This window comes from Protopterus annectens, chromosome 2.part2 (assembly GCF_019279795.1).
Source record: "Protopterus annectens isolate FY-2018-M chromosome 2.part2, PAN1.0, whole genome shotgun sequence".
NCBI classification, from domain to species: Eukaryota; Metazoa; Chordata; order Ceratodontiformes; family Protopteridae; genus Protopterus; species Protopterus annectens.
In genome coordinates, this window is record NC_056730.1 from 27762632 (window position 1) to 27779819 (window position 17188).

Genomic DNA, 17188 nt, shown 5'->3' on the forward strand with positions numbered 1-17188 from the left:
GTAACACAGTTTGTTGGGGTCTATATTAAATCATCGAATGCTTAGAATAGCGAACGATGATTTATCAACCCCATGTAAGAGAAAGCTTACAAACTCAAATGCTTAGAACAGTGAATTTTTTCCAAGGGAAAAAAATCGCTGTTCCAAAAAAAAAAAAAAAAAAACACTTAAAACATAACATAAAGGGCCACCCACACCCCCCTATTTAAATATACCAACTCCGGGATCGCACTACAGTGATGAAAATGGCAAAGTAATGGATGCAGCCAAGCGATTTCTTTCCCAGGGAAAGAATTTGCTTATATGCCGCTTCATCATTTTGCCTTTTCATCTTTTCAAGTTCGACCAAGACGCATTCAAAAGAATGCGTCTTTGGTCATCTAATAGGAACCCAGCTTGTTGCCAGTAGTCATGCTGTTTACACAGCATACCTTGACCTAGCCAAAGCATTTGATACTATACTCCATGCACACATTGTAAGTAAGCTTATATATAAGATGAGCAGCAAACTGGCTAAAAGATAGAACCAACATAGCTCCCGTGGCATGTGTTTCATCTGAAAGTATTAAATAACTCATTGGGTTCCTCAGAGTTCTGTACCATGACAACTTCTTTTTAGCTTTTTCTTCTGTGATATTCAAACTGAGATCCAGGATGTGGTTAAATAAGTTTACAGATGACTGCAAACTGTGTGTTATTGTCAACATCCAGTCTGATATCTGTTTCCTTGAAATAACTTATTCTAGTTAATACCTGCTTTACCCCCAAGTCAAAGTCCTCCAGTCATCAATCAGTCTGGAGGCCTCCCTGTGTGCAACTAGTTTAGGAATCCATATCTTGATTGACTATGAGTGAGGGCAGTTTCTTCCCAGTATTTGTGCATGAAGTTCATAAACTGAGCTCATTGATGTCTGATTGTATATGGGGAATTTAAAGCTGCAAACTTCCTGATCCAAGTCCAAGGCATTCAGGCAGCAGCCACCCACCATCTTGCCTCAGCATGAGCTGTGTATGCTTGCATTCCTTTCTGCTTTCCCCAGTCCCTCTCAATAATTTATGAAGATGGCTTCAAATTTTGTGAACTTTCTTAAGAATGTGCGGCCATCTTTAGAACAGAAGTCAGAGTCAGGGGGTACAAGTCTTAAGTGAAGTGAAGCACTCCCCAGTGAATCAGATTCCTCTGTCTCAGGGGTATATGAACTTGTCAACATGGACCAAATGAATTCACATGCATGTTATGAATCAGAGACTGAAGACACCATATCCTCTGCCTCTCCACCAAAAATGTTTAATTTGGTGATACCTTCAACAGAATGAAGGACTATTTTAAATAGGATCAAATATCAAAGGAAGTGAGTTTCTAAGAACATCGGGATACATGGATTCCTCCATCCTGATGATGCCCCTAGATGGACTACATATGAAGAAGCTCCATTGGTACCTAAGAGACAGATGTTATTTAGTGTATACTTCCTGGACTGCTCTTCCTCCTGACTAACCTGTATCAAGCAAGAATTCTTATGGCAGACACAAAAGAATGTAAACCTGTCATATCAAGGCCAGAAACTCAGGCAATGATCATGGGCCAGATGCCCAGCATTAAACATGCACTCCTCAGACACAGCCCAATGGGCTTTCTCAGAGAATCAGAGGATTCAGTAATATTCCATTCCCTTTCCTATGGACTCTTCCCCACTATCAGCCTTATAAGGTTCCTTTTCTCCCCAGGTTGCATGGAGAAACAATTTACTAGCTCTCTTTCGGTTCATCATATTGGTCAGAGGTCCACTTTATACAGAGAGGCTGTGGGTTCAGATCTCACCACATGAGGGGACTAGAGCAAGAAACAATCAGAGATGGCATGGGCAGACATGCCTTTAATGCCACTGATATATGGACGTCTCAGGTGGGAGGGCATCTGCCCAGCCAGAAAGGGGAAGGATACAAAGCTCTCAAAGTCATCCTGGGCATTAGGCCTTCTGGGTGAGAAGTTTCAGGAAGTTATCACTGTTGAAACCATAACTTTTAACTGTGCAGAATTTTGCAGAATATCCTTGATTTTACCTCATATTTTTTGACCTGTGCCGTGTAAAATTTTTGATTTCCTGCGAATACAGACACTCAATAATGCCCAACATTAGAATTTCATTTTTTATTGTTCAGAAAATGCACATTTATGCAAAGCCTGTTGTATTAGCTTTTTAAGTGAACTAAAGTTAAAATTTAAAATTTGTCCTGATTCTATGTCTTTGCCCCCTGTCATTTTTGGCTTTCTCCAAAGCTCTTGAGTAAAGATGTTGAAGGGTATGACTGAAACCATGGACAAGTTTGGAACATTTACAGTTATGGTAGCTTCGTATAAAATTGTATTTTGTTGTTACTGCATAATGAAATTCCTAAAAAAAATTGAAGTTGCACTGGCAGTTTTTAAGAAATGCATTGTACACATCTTTCATTCTACTTAATACAAAGTCTTTTAAATATTTTATAGACTCTGAAGGGCATAAATGGCAAACTGAAAATTATAAACAAAATATTTTACTTGGAATCCAAAAAAGGTACTTTAAAATTGATTTCTTTATTTTGCAGTCATGTAGGAATAGAGCTATTCAATGTTTACTAGTATTACTAGACCGAGAACAAACTCTGAAAATTCTATCAGATGATGACAGATGTTTATTACCCTTAGAATACAGACTCAATATTTACTGATATAGGAAAATTCAGATTATGACTTGTTAAATCTGGTTAGCAAAGATCAAAGAGCTAATGTTGGTTGGTTTGAGATATGATATATAAAATAAATAAATATACAGGCAGGGCTAGACCAAAGCTAAGTTTGGCTGATGTGAAGTGGAACCCATGTGACAAATTTTATCAGGGTAAGGGATCTAAATACAAGCGATGATCTAAGATAATAATGAAGATAAATGCAGAGAAAGCTGGTACAATGAAAATAGCAACTGTTCTTTCTCAGATTTGAATTCAGCATCACCTAAAATTATCTGCAATGATAATCCTAGCCAAGATGAGTCTTCTTTTTGCTAAGCATGCTTGCAAATATATGCACAGTGTATTGCTTGTAAAAAAATAATGTGACTCCAGGATGTCCTTTGAGAAAAATGTAGTGGTGTTGAGAGTTCTGTGTAGTCCTTATTAAGTCGATGATAGTGCAAACAACAAATACATCAATTACCCTTGAATTTAGATCTACAGTTCAAATAAAATAACATCACAGTACTTGTAAAAAAGGGACACACACACTTAAGATTTAACTATTCTGCCTTCAAGACTCTAATTTTCTAATTACTCATTTTACATTTTCAGTGGGATTCAACATATGAATACAGGGAGAAATAGAAATATTTGGTTGTAATATAAGCACTCAGGTCTGAAGCTCAAATACAACTGCCTCTTAGCCAAGGACTTGAGCATCGTACAGGCTGTCTCTTGCACTCAAACTTGATATGAGTTCAGACAAGCAGCAGCTGCACCTTACCTGAACACATTACTTGAGCTGGAGCAAGGTAAGTGTGGCAGCCATAGGGAAGGAGGGGGGAGGGGAATATAGATTAGGGCAGTGATTGAGAAGGGGATTTAGATTTATGTAGTGAGAAGGAGATTTTAAGGTCAAGAATTGAGAAGGGAGTTTTATGGTAGGCAGTGGAGAGGGAGTTTTAGGATTAAAAATAAGTAGAAGAGTTGTTTTAGTGAGAAGAGAGTTTAGGGAGTAATTGTAAATGAGGCATCAGGTTAGAAACTGTGTGGGAGTTTTATGGTGAGAGTTAGGGCTCTGGTGGTACTACACAGTTTAAAAGGGTCAGACGCTGTGCGGGCTGGGCTAAATCATTAAGAAGGATCAAGCTAGTGGGAGTTACAGCACCTGTCTTCTCAAGCAAATAGCAGCAAGCAAGCATGTTATGAGCTAACAACAGTTGAGCAAGTGTAGTAGACCCCAGTTTTTTAAAAATATTTCCCCCCTAGATTCCAAAACAGGTTATACTCTGAGAATGATACTGTACCAAGATCACCAGCATTCTTAAAATGGGATCATTTTGAATCCAGTAATCTACAGAAACTTTTGCAACACTGTATAACTCATTACATATTCAGTATTTTGCAAATCACATTCATTAGTCATTATTGTTATTACAGGTGAATAACAAGAATCTTAATTATACATAATTATTTTATTAAAATACTATCGATAGATCTCTGGAAGGTCAAAATAAAAGCAGCTTTAACATGGCCATTTACTGTTTAAATATTACATTTCATCTAAATCAAGTCACTAAAGTATATGTTTTTGTAATTCTCAGTCCCTTGGCTATAATAGTGTAGTAAAAGTATTTTTAAATGTTAAAACTTTCATTCAAATCTTACTAAGACATGTAAACTGTGTCACAAAAAGTCATGTACAGATAGATACAGCAAATGTGTAAATGACTTATTCGGATATGTGTTTGTAGCATCATAAGGCTTCTAATGGCAACAGCATGTGATATCAGAAATAACATTTATAATGTTAGCTGAAAATAATTTATGAAACACTCAGTGCACTATATACAACGTTATCAGAAATACAAGCCAAACAAAATACAGAAATGTCAGGAGAATCAATCCTAATAAAAATTCAAAGTACATTTTGGAAATCCCAGTTATTTACATTCATATAGAAACTAAAAAAAAACTACTTTTTAACTATTATGATATTATCTGCAGGCAATATAACAATCCTTATTTAATTTATAGACTGATTCAGTAACATTTTGCAACCCTTAACTATCAAACAAATTTGTATTTATTTTTATGTAAAATGAAGTCAGATTGTTAACTGAAAGCACACAGCAAGAGCTAACAATCGCTGAGACTGCCTAACAATCGCTGAGACTGTCTAACAGTCGCTGAGACTGCCATCTGGAGTCTAGATAAGTTCTTGGAAGCTTTTAATTCCTTTGTTACAGCCTTTCACCTTTATTAGCACTTACAGGAAGAGTTCTATACTTTTGCAGAGATAATGCAGTCTGTATCCTCTACATTCGATTATAACAAATTAAATATACATTTTTCACAATAGTTAATATAATTTTCAGATTTGGAACCCTATCATGAGATTTTTCTGTTCCATGGAAGGCATTTATTTTATTTCATCTTGTTTTCATTTTTGACTGGAACACTGATTCTTCAGGACCATTTTGAGGGTCAGTCCAGGTAGTACCAAGCAAGATCAAACAATAATTACAAAGATAAAATAAGAATTACATTATGGGTGAATGCAAATGTTGTTACCAGATAACAATGAGCACTGCATAACTGTCAATGTAATGAATAAATAATGTACAAGATTAATAACACTATATACACTTGTATTACAAAGGAGAAGAGAGTGCAACAAGCAATATGAGTAACAGTTAACGGGAGAAAAAAATGGCTAAAGTGGAAACTTTTTAGCAGGATATGATCAGTCAGAGTGAGTTGTGGTGCAGTTGGTATTCTTAGGCAGTAATCTTATACCTCAGAGGTTTCAATACACCACAGCTTGAATTAACGGATCTTATATATTGCTGTTAATATAGTAAACACTCTGGACTTCAGAAATAATGCTCTACCATGCAATTGTCACCGCTAAAATGTCAGGTCTTTCTTATACTGCTGCTTCTGTTTCAGATGCCAGACTGTTAGGCAAACTATTGCAAGTGGAAATTATTGAGGGCAGGGTCTGAAAGTAATGCGGCACATTTTTCATTAAAAAATGGGAGGATGCATATGGATACCATGGTATTCATTTTTGATTCAAGTAAGCAACTACCTGTAAACCATTTCATGATATGTACAGGAAATCCTACAATATGGCTTTACATTCTGCTCCAGTACATAACAGTGGCAAGCAATGAGCTTCAGCATTGTCTTTGTTGCTTCCACAATGACAACACTTCTATCTGAGAAATCCAGACTATGTTCTGCAGTAATATATTTGCTATAAACTTTCAGCAAGTTTTTTTTAAACTTGGGCTTGTGCCATCTTTATGTCATTTTCCAGAGATATAAAAAATGAACCACTACACTAAATAGTCTACATACATAAGAAAAACTTGTCAATGAACCACATATTTCAGCTCAACAATAAATGTAAACAAAACCTGTTCAAAGGTATATGATGAGTGAGTTGCTCTGGAGATTGCAAATTCATGCATCATGTTAAATTTTGAAGACTTAGAAAAATAGCTAGAACCATCAGTTGCTTTTCCTTCTATGCTGTCAGCACACATAGAAGAGGAAAGCATATAATACATCATGCCTTACCATCATTTATTTATTATTCCTCCTCAAAACAGTGAACAGAATTTAACCAAACTTGCAGCTGTGCTAAACATTCAGTTACCTTTCTTTCACTTACAATTTACTTTCACAAAGGTGTCCATTACTTCTGAAAAAAAAGAGTCACTGGGAAACATTCTTAACCTTTTCCCTTAACTATTGCTGGCTTCAAAAGGTATGTAATGACATGACTCGGCAATTACTAATTAAATTATGTATATGCAAATTCCATATCTCAGGTGTATTACAAAAGTACAACTAATATCAACATGTGATCTTTACAGAACAGGTTTTTACAAATAATTTTCGTTAAAAATATACTTTGTTTGGAACATTTTCTACTTCAAGAAGGTTTGTAACTATTCATTGACCAGTAACAATTTGTTCTGACGGGGAAAAAAAAGAAAACTAAAGAAAAACACCAAAGTAACAGTTTTTGAACTATACCGGAAATGGGAACATTTTGCTTGTTGACTGATAAAAACCCAAAAGCCACGTACATTGTTGCAGTATCCCAGAATGGACTTCTAATAAATTCTACATTACTTGATATCCTGGAACAAATACAAATTTAAAACAGAAAAATAGACAGAAGCACTAACATTTCCTGGTTAACTTTGCTTGACAAAATCTGGCATTTCAATGCCAGTATGTAAGTTCAAGACACCAGGTTCCTCCATCACAAAAGCAGGATGGGCAGCTTCGGTGAATGTGTTCTGAACTTTAAACAGCAACTGTCCATTTTGTGCATTGAAGAATGACAGTCGATTAGCAATGCAGTCGAGCAGAATGCCAACTCTTTCTGGATGCTCCGTCAGCCTTGTGTCAGCCTTAGTATCATTGTGTAAAAATTCATATATAAACCTGGAGGTAGAAATATGAAAATTAGTGCTATACATTACTAATATCACACACACACACACACACACACACACACACACACACACACACACACACACACACACACACACACACACACACACACACACACACACACACACACACAGTCTTCTCAGCCTCTTTCTCTTACAGAACAGTGCTTGCCAATAATTGTAGAAACCGAGCATTGCTAATTAATAGTTACAGAAATGTAATCATAAATAGGCTTCTTTCTTTTCTCCAGCCAGAACTTTGTCCTTAGGAGTACACTATAATGCCCAGGACACTGTGTGCACTGTTCAGCTAAGGAGAAATTATAAAACAGTACCGATTTCACAGCCACTAGCACCTCCTCTAAAATACTGAAGAATTATTAGCTGGATACTTAGAAATACTAACATAGTTGTTACAAGGCAGTGATGAAAATATCCTGACACAGAACCGTATTTCTTATTTGAAAATGTCTCAGTAACACTCACAATATAATAATAATAAAAGTTATTGGTAAGCATGAAAACAGGGACCTGATTTCTTAACAGAAGATTAGGGGAGGTATTCATAGTCCAAGGCTTTGCATACTTGTAGCAGTGATCCGGGAAGAGCAGTGCTACAACATTATGAATGTCCCAGACTGTCAGCATGACTATGGAAATGCAGAGGACTTTTTTCCAGAGGGGTCACTTGGGTAAATGTTTTATTTTGATGCTTGTGCATTCCTGGACATATTATTGAAAAGGTCGCTTGGGTGAAATATTCATTTTAGTGTTTGTGCATACCTAGAGATATTACTCAAGGGGGTCACTTGGGTGAAATGTTCATTTTAATTAGTGTGCATACCTGGAGATATTACTGAAGGGGTCATTTGGGCGAAATGTTCATTTTAGTACTTGTGCATTCCAGGGCATATTATTGAAGGGGTTGCTTGGGTGAGATGTTCATTTTACTGGTTCGGCATACCAGGGCATGTTACTGAAGGGGGTCGCTTGGGCGAATTGTTCGTTTTCTTGATTGTGCATACTAGGAAGTGTTATTGAAGTGGTTGCTGGAGGAGATAATTCATTTGTGTGTCAGTGAAGTGCTTATTCGTACATGGTCAGACTGCTGAAGTGATCACTGGGCAAAATATTTAATTTTATCATTTTAGTGTTTGTGCATACTTAAGATCAACTAATGAAAGGGTTGCTAAGGGAAATAATTAATGTGTGTGTCAGGGAAGTGCTTGTACAAACTTGTACAAACCAGTTCGCGAATTGCAACTCCAATGGATGTGCATACTGCAGGGATGGCAGAATATGAATTGCAAAACTGCCTCATTAGCATACTATGCTTTACGACACTTCTTATTTGCATCTCATTATCTTTAGGTCTTGCACATTAGTGTAAATAGTCTCTGTGAATCATGCCTTTGCTATGTTGACTCATCAGCATCAGGAACACCTCCTCACATTTGTGCAAGTGACTATGAATTAATGGTATTTATTTAATTTTATTGTTGAACATTCAGTATTTATTTAATTTTATTGTTGAACATTCAGTATTTATTTAATTTTATTGTTGAATATTCAGTGTTCTTCATTTCATTTGCTTTTTTTTAAAGGTGCTTAGCTAGCAAAGACAATAATAGACTTGGAAATGAGTACATTTGTTTTGGTCTTCTGCTTACCCACTGTCTTGTGTGATTACAATCTTTTTTTCTGAGGTTTGAGTCTATTTTAGAGTTCATTTTTATTAAGAAATGACAAAAACAGCATAGGGTGGATACCTTCTCCCTATGCTAATGTTTTTATCACACTGTTGCCTGTTTCTGACAGTGGTCCCAGTTCCAGGAGGTCCAGGGAAGGAGGAGGAATGAACAGTGATTGACAGCTCACCTCTTGAGCAGGGATTCACAGTATAGCACTAGAACTTCTGCCAGAACCTTGGAGTATGGTATTGCTGCATGCAGTAAAGTAATGGGGGCGGGGTAGTTGGGACAACACTCCCCGTTTTTAATTTTTATTCAGTTTACACTTGGGGCCACTGCACACTTTCCCATTTGATGGTTTTGAGCTACAGAGTGCGCTAATACATCTAGAATCAGAAGCAGGAACAAATCTGTCTCTCCAGCATGTCCTGTTAATGTTACTGGCTAGGTTAAGATCCCTAGGTGAGTGAATCCTGTCCCATTTGACTTGCAGATGTGCAGCGTTTCCATTGGGACACAAGAGGCCAGGCACAAGTCACCTCTCAGCAGCCTATAAGATACAGACTACAGTGACACGGCCTTCTGTCTGTCCACGTAGGTCATGTGTTGAAGGCCATAAATTTTCTTGGTGAGAATCCTCTGAGGTCTCTCCAGCTGCTGCAGGTTTCTGATGAGGTACATATAGAAGGAAGTGTTGTACTCTATTAGTGGTCTGATGATGAATGAGGACAGGGGAGTTATAACATCCTTAGGCCAGGATGCGATGCCCTTACTTATGAGATGTGCAAGACAGAAGCCCTTCCTTACCACTGTGAACACATGGTGATCGAAGTTAAGGTTGCTATCAACCTGTGTTCCCAAATCTCTCACCACAGGGTTTGAGCTAAGAGGGGTACTTTTAAGTGTGTAAGCATTATTTGATACATATCTGGTAACACTGTGTAATGAGACCTTCAAGGCATCTACAATACAGTGCAGGCTAGTTACCTTCTGATGTATATCTGGCATAACTGTACACTCTCTTTCAAGATATGTTTGGACTACAGGGTAGACCAAGACACCCAGTAAAACTATGATGGTCCCATGTAACTGTTGTCTGATGTACATCTGAAATCATTGTACAATCTTCCCTTGGATAAGCTTGGACTGCAGGCTAGGTTGAGTCACCTACTAAAGAAGTGGGTTGTCATGCATGTGTTATTTTATGTACATATACACTCTCCCCTTGAATGAGTTTGGACTATATAGTAAACTAAAGAATATAAGTACCAGTCATTGGATGACTGTGACTGAGGTTCAGTGTACATCTTACCATAAGTCAAAAGCAAATAGATGGCATACATTAGATAGTGGTTTGATCTAAGATTTGGGGGTATTAACTGATTCACTCCAGTGGAGCTCAGGAAGTTTGCACTGTAACTTCCAGTGGGCCTTTTGACAAAATCAAATTATGTCCTCACATTTCAAACAAATGTTCATATATTTGGATCCATAGGGGTTATGAAAGAAGTATAAATGGCAAACACTTCAGCACAAACTATTTTTATAGTGGTAGCATTTTTTTGGTTCTAGGTCTTAAACCAAATTCTATAAGTCACAGTAAACACAGTAAATATTACATTTGTAATATTTTGTAAGCAACTTACAATATCTCAGCAACCACTTAAGTTACACACATACTGTCAGCAGCATTTTATTCATCTACCTGCGAGCTTTCATATGAGGCTAAGGAGCTCTGTTTGTTTTACTTGGTTGTTGAGATATTTAGACAAATGTGAAACTTATATCTATAGACATTCATATCATAAAAACAACAGTTAATCTCTACAATATTTACCTGCACTAGACAGAGGTGAAATATTAATACAGTTGTTTTAACCACAAGAAACACCAGTGAAAAACAGCTCTACTTTCCACCCAGATAAATTTATTGATAAAACCTTATAATCTCCTCTCTAGCGCCTCGGCTGTTGCCTTTACAGAGTAAAAAAACTTTATCCATTAATACATCCACATTATTTACTCTCTTAACATTTCCAATAAATCAATTAAACAATTAAATAAAACTTATTCATAATTGCTAATAAAACAATCAACATATAAAACCCTGCCAATTACACTCTTTGTTGAGCCCCCTGGGCTGCAAAGTTTTGTATTTCATAATTAGAATAGCTTCTTTTTTCTTTAAAATGTATTTTAACAAATTCTCATCACCATACTGATTTTCTATTTGTTCTAAAATTGTAACTTTCATTTCTTTAATAGCCCCCCCATGTACTAAATGGAAATGTTCTGCTACTGGGCTTAACATTTTTTTTTATTTTTAACATCCCTAATGTGTTCCTTTATTCTCTCTGCTAAACTTCTTTTAGTTTCCCCTATATAATTTTTACCACAAGAACATTTAATCACATAAATTACTCCCCTGCTCAAACAGGAATATATGCCCATGGTGTTAAAACTTCTATCTCCTATTTATTCTGCCTCATTTACTATATACTGACATATGGCACATTTTCCACAAGGAAATGTTCCCTTCTTAGTAATAACATTTCCTATCTTTTGTATTGGTCTTTTATATCTACCCCAAAGTAAAAAATCTTTTAAACTACGTCCCCTCCGATAGGAGACACAAAGCTCAACATCTATTAGTGAAGGCACTTCTCTTCTGATTTGTTTCCAAAAACTTTTTACTATCTCATTCATTTTATTGGAAAAAACAGTATATTTAGTAACAAAGAACATTTTGGAACTTTCTTTCTTTCTATTTATTATTTCAGACTTACTATTCTTAATAATTCTCTTACTAGATGTTCCTTCGTAACTTTCTCCATATAATTTTACATAACTTGATTTGACTTCATCTGAATTATAACCTCTCTCTATAAAGTTATACACAATTTTTTTAGTTTCATTTTTTGCCTCTTTAACATCACTACATAATCTTTTGATTCTCAACATTTCTCCATAGGGTATGGACTTTAAAGTGTGTTCTGGATGACAGCTAGTAGCATGTAACATCCTATTCATCTGATTAAACTTCCTATGTATCGTAGTATGAATCTTCTTACCTACTTGTCCTTTCAAAAAAATATCCAAATAATTGATTTCCCCACCTATCTGTATCCCATCAAATTTAATTTTATGATTGTTATTATTTAAATATTCAACAAATTAATTGGCCAAATTTTTTCCGTCCTTACAGATGAAAATCAAATCATCTATAAAGCGAAAATATAGAAGCACATGTCTATTGAAAAACTGACTTCTATAGATATGTTCAATCTCAAACAATCCCATAAATAAATTAGCATAAACTGGGGCAAATGCCGCTCCCATAGCTGTTCCTACATTTTGTTTGTATAACACTCCATCAAATTCAAAAATATTATTGGTTAAACAGAAGTATAATAATTCCATAATATATTGAGTCCTAGGTGTATCTTTCAAGAAATGTTGTACAGCTTTCAAGCCTAAATGATGTGTGATGTTTGTATATAAACTAACCACATCCGCTGTAATAAAAAACATATCCTCGGTCCACTTTATTCCTTGTATTTTACCCAAAAAATCATAGGAATCTCTAATATATGATGGTAATTTCACCACCTCTGTAATCAATATTTCATGCAGAAAACTGCCCACATTATATGTAGAAGACCCAGTCGCCGAAACAATCAGTCGACCTGGAGGCTGTTGAACATTTTTGTGTAATTTTGGAACACAAAAAAACTTTGCTACAATGCTATTCTTTGTATACAATTTATGTGTAATATCCTTGGCCATAAAATAATGTAGCCTCTCTCCTTTCTTTAACAAATTGTATAGTTCATGCTGTGCTTTCCCTAAACTTGTGTCATCTACAATACTATATACTTCCTCATTTTTTAAATGTTGTAAACACATTTCTAAATAATCAGTGGAATTCAGGACCACTAATTTACCCCCTTTATCAGAGGGTTAAATATCAAATCATTATTCTGACTCATTTTCTGTAGTTTAAGCCACTCTTCCCTAGTTAAATTATAATGCTTGTTGTTTTCAACTGTTTCTTTCGTTCCTTTTCTATGAGAAACTGCAATGCATTGTTGAAACGTTGTATACAGGCATTCTTACAAGGAGGAAAAAAAATATTTTTGGTTTTAATTTTTCTTAAATCAAACAGAGTATAAGCATTGTTCTCTACTTCAGACTCACAAGAAAAATAACATTCCCCACTGGTAGTTGAATCATAATCACTTCCCACAGAGACAGCTTGTTCTCCCTGGTTAAAGAAATATTCCTTCACGTGCATTTTTCGTACCAACTCATGAATTTCCCCTTTCACCTCATATAGTCGAGGTAATACAGTAGGTATGAACTTTAAACCTTTACCCCAAATTTTTAGTTCTACTTTTATTTATAATACAGTTGTGTTTACCTTTGTATAAGCTTTAAGATGAAACGTTTTAAAATCTTGTACATAGCATCATTTTGGAATTATTGCTGCAAATATGAGCAATATTTGATGCATGGTGGCGTCAGTAGGAGTCAACTGCAGATGCACCTGGTGGTGTCACTTGGATGTAATGAGTTAAAACCTGGAGTGGGGGACTCTAAATTATTAATGGTCAAAATCAATAGGGAAAAGAGATGCCATACATGTCTATAGTCATTTTAACATGCAAGCTATAGCTCTCAACAAATCAGGGATACATCTCAGAAATGATTAAGGACATCAGGGGCACTTTTAAAATATTAGTATTGTTAACATGAGACATTGACAGAAAGAGAATGTGAATTAATATACATTTTCCAAAATAAAAGAAGTATATAATTCTAATTATATTTGTTATTTTATTAAGTGTAACTCACCACATGTTCTCTAACAGTTGCCAGTTTTAGGAAGAATTAATAGAGACAGAGTTAAAATCTGAGTCAAAATCAGGGGCGCTCCTAAAAATCAGGGACAGCTGAATGGCATGATGCAAGCCCCAATAATTAGTGCCTTTAGATTTTCAACACACCATGTAAGATATGGTATGCATGCTACATAGCATATGCTATGCACAGCCCACCACACATTATGTTCACAGTGTGAACTATTTTTTACCATTAGTAATTCACACAAATGTCAAGTTCACATGAACAGTTTCAAGTGCATGTTTTACCTGTAATTTACAGTGAAAGAATAAACATTTGTATATGTTTACATAGATCTGAGGGTGTGAGTATTTGGGTATCTATATTTATCTTTATAGACATTCTTACATACACAAATGCATGCACGCGCGCACGCACGCACGCACACACACACGCACGCACGCACACACACACACGCACACACACACACACGCACACACACATACACACACACACACACACACACACACACACACACACACACACACACACACACACACACACACACACACACACACTCATAGATACACATTCACACAATTATATAAGGAGACAAGAACTAACATCATCTTATATTCCATCAATTATATATAGACACAGAAATATCTTTAGCAAACAGATAACTGCCTTTCCTTGATTGCTCTCTATAGTCATTCAACCACATTTCTTCCAACTCCTAAATCACACAACCATGGAGAATAGAAAGAGGACTGCATCTATAACTGTAGGCTGTCATTTTAAACAGGAAATGCGATATACAGAAATGATGAGAAGGACTTTATGAACTGTCCCTGAGTCATTCCTCTATTTCTAGTACTCAGACTAGCAGAGCCGATGCCGTCAGATCACTGTTTCAGTGCTGATGGCATTGTTTTCAGTAAGGTCACTGAATTCAGCACAGCAGCTTCTCCATCTGATATAAAGGATGATGTAGAGCCATTGTAGGGGTGCATCTCCAGTTTTTTTTTTTTTTTAATGAGGCTGATTAGTCATACAGCTTTCATAAATAAAGGGTGAAATGAAAAACAAGCTGTATACCTGTATCTGGATCACCTTTCATAAGCCAAGGTCTGTGAAGATGTAACGAAGAAGCTTCCAAAAGAAGACAGCAAACTGGATCTTGTTTGTAATCTCATTGTATATTCTTACTGTTATAAGCAGTACATACAAGGCAAGGAAGTGTTATGTTCTTCCTAAAAGCTGCCTGTTAGTGCAAGCATATTTATATTACCTTGCATAGGCTGGGAGAACGTGCTGGGCTTCATGAACAGACATTGGTAAGCTTCTGCAAATGAACTTAGTGCATCTCGGAGTTTACTTGTTCCTGTATGTAAGAAAGCCACTATGGTGCATCTCAGAGTTTACTTGTTCCTGTATGTAAGAAAGCCGCTATGGTGCGTCTCAGAGTTTACTTGTTCCTGTATGTAAGAAAGCCGCTATGGTGCATCTCAGAGTTTATTTGTTCCTGTATGTAAGAAAGCCGCTATGGTGCATCTCAGAGTTTACTTGTTCCTGTATGTAAGAAAGCCGCTATGGTGCATCTCAGACTTTACTTGTTCCTGTATGTAAGAAAGCCACTATGGTGCATCTCAGAGTTTACTTGTTCCTGTATGTAAGAAAGCCGCTATGGTGCATCTCAGAGTTTACTTGTTCCTGTGTGTAAGAAAGCCGCTATGGTGCATCTCAGAGTTTACTTGTTCCTGTGTGTCAGAAAGCCACTATCCTTTGACTACTGAAGATCAATAGCAAATGCCTTGGTAACTCTTTTTAAAGAAGTCATTCAAGGCTGAGCGTTTAAATCTAATTTGGATTCTGTCAGTTCTGCTTTGTAGGTCATTTTTACTGATGATAAAGATAATTACTGGTAGGGAAGAAATCAAGGCTAGGGCAATTATACACCTTTGCTAGGGCAATGAAACACCTTTGCTTCACTCTACTTCAGATTTTTAAATGGTTCTAAATTTGAATCATTGCAGAGATACAGGGCAGTTAACTAGCTCTACAGAAGTGTCAAGATGTTAATGACTGGTAGGGCAACTATATTCCACCAATGTCTTCCAAAAGGTTTTACAAATGATGGTGTCAAATGTCACTGTAAGCTTAAAGTCACACACATATTCTGATATTATTTTTGCCATTTTATATGGATCTGCTTGACAGTGAAGATCAGGAACCCAGCAGTGTATTGACAGCAAATCCACAAAAAGTCAGTAAAAAGAAGAAAAGGTGCCAAAACAATGTTTAACTACAGAGGAGCTTCCTTCTTTCTCCACTCTTGTGCAACCTCAGTGAGGGTATATATAAGTTCAATGAGATATGGGTATGCCCCCAGGGAGGGGGGTGCAGGGGGTGTACTTCCCTGTAAAAATATACTTTTGAGGTACACAAAACATTGTTTTAGAGGTTTTTTTTAATCTACCAGCATTTGGTAGATTTGGTGTTTTTTTACACAAGAAACATCTTTATTAAATTATCACTTATGATACAGGCAATCATACATTTATGTAAATAAAAACAAATCATGTTGACATAATCTTAGTTGCAAGCATTTTGCATCACAAACCATTATGACATAATTTAGTTGCAAACATTATATATCACTTATAATCTACCCAATCACTGTCAGTCAGACATTGCATAGCTCATTCACATCCTGCCTTCTTTTAAACCTCATTCCTCCCCTGTATGTACTGTTCCCACAATTCCCATTTTCCTATGTAATTTGCTCCTACCCTTTTCTAAAGATCCAATTTCCAGTTGTTTTGTCTCTGCTTTATCTCTTTTACTATATTCACTACTTCTAGTACAGTTGGTTTAGACTTTGATTTCCATTTTATAGTAACTGCTTTTCTGGCAGCCACCATAATTAGACTTAGCAAGTCCTTACTGTGTCTAGGCAATTCCGAGTTTAGATCATTTCCCTAGTTACACCAATTTGCTCACCCAGTATCTCTGATAAAGTTGTCTGCAGGGAATCTTTAAAGTGTGCGAAGTTATTACCCTCCCAGTAAATGTGTTCCCAATGACCTCTTTCTTCCCCATCACACCTCCAACATTTGCTGTCTACCTGAGGGAAAAATCTCTGGTATGTACTTGGGGTATAAAAACATCTATGTAAACATTTCCAAGAAAAAATCCTAAATCTTCTAGATTTTGTTGCATATTTATGAAGCAAACATATGTCCTCCGTTGTTTCTTGGTGAATTGCTTATCCAATCTCCCTCCGCAGTCCTTTCTAACCTCTGATTGATTCTTATAGTTATCATGCAATAATTTATATGCCCTACTAATTATTCCTTTTTTAATGGCAGCTTCTATTCTAGATTCTAATAAAAACTCTACAAGTGCTGGTCTTTCATTTCTTTCTCTTTGCCAATAGTCTGATATCAATCCTTGATAGTGAAG

General features: G+C 36.2%; 1 protein-coding gene across 1 annotated transcript in view; it reads right to left on the minus strand.

The window, feature by feature from the left end:
* Positions 1-6166: 6166 nt before the first annotated feature.
* CMYA5 (cardiomyopathy associated 5) overlaps positions 6167-17188 on the minus strand; it is a 704220-nt gene continuing 693198 nt past the window's right edge. Inside the window, exon 13 of the mRNA XM_044063710.1 lies at positions 6167-7182. Within this exon, the coding sequence (XP_043919645.1) occupies positions 6930-7182 (253 nt within the window). The 3' untranslated portion in view covers positions 6167-6929. The remainder of the gene's footprint in view (positions 7183-17188) is intronic.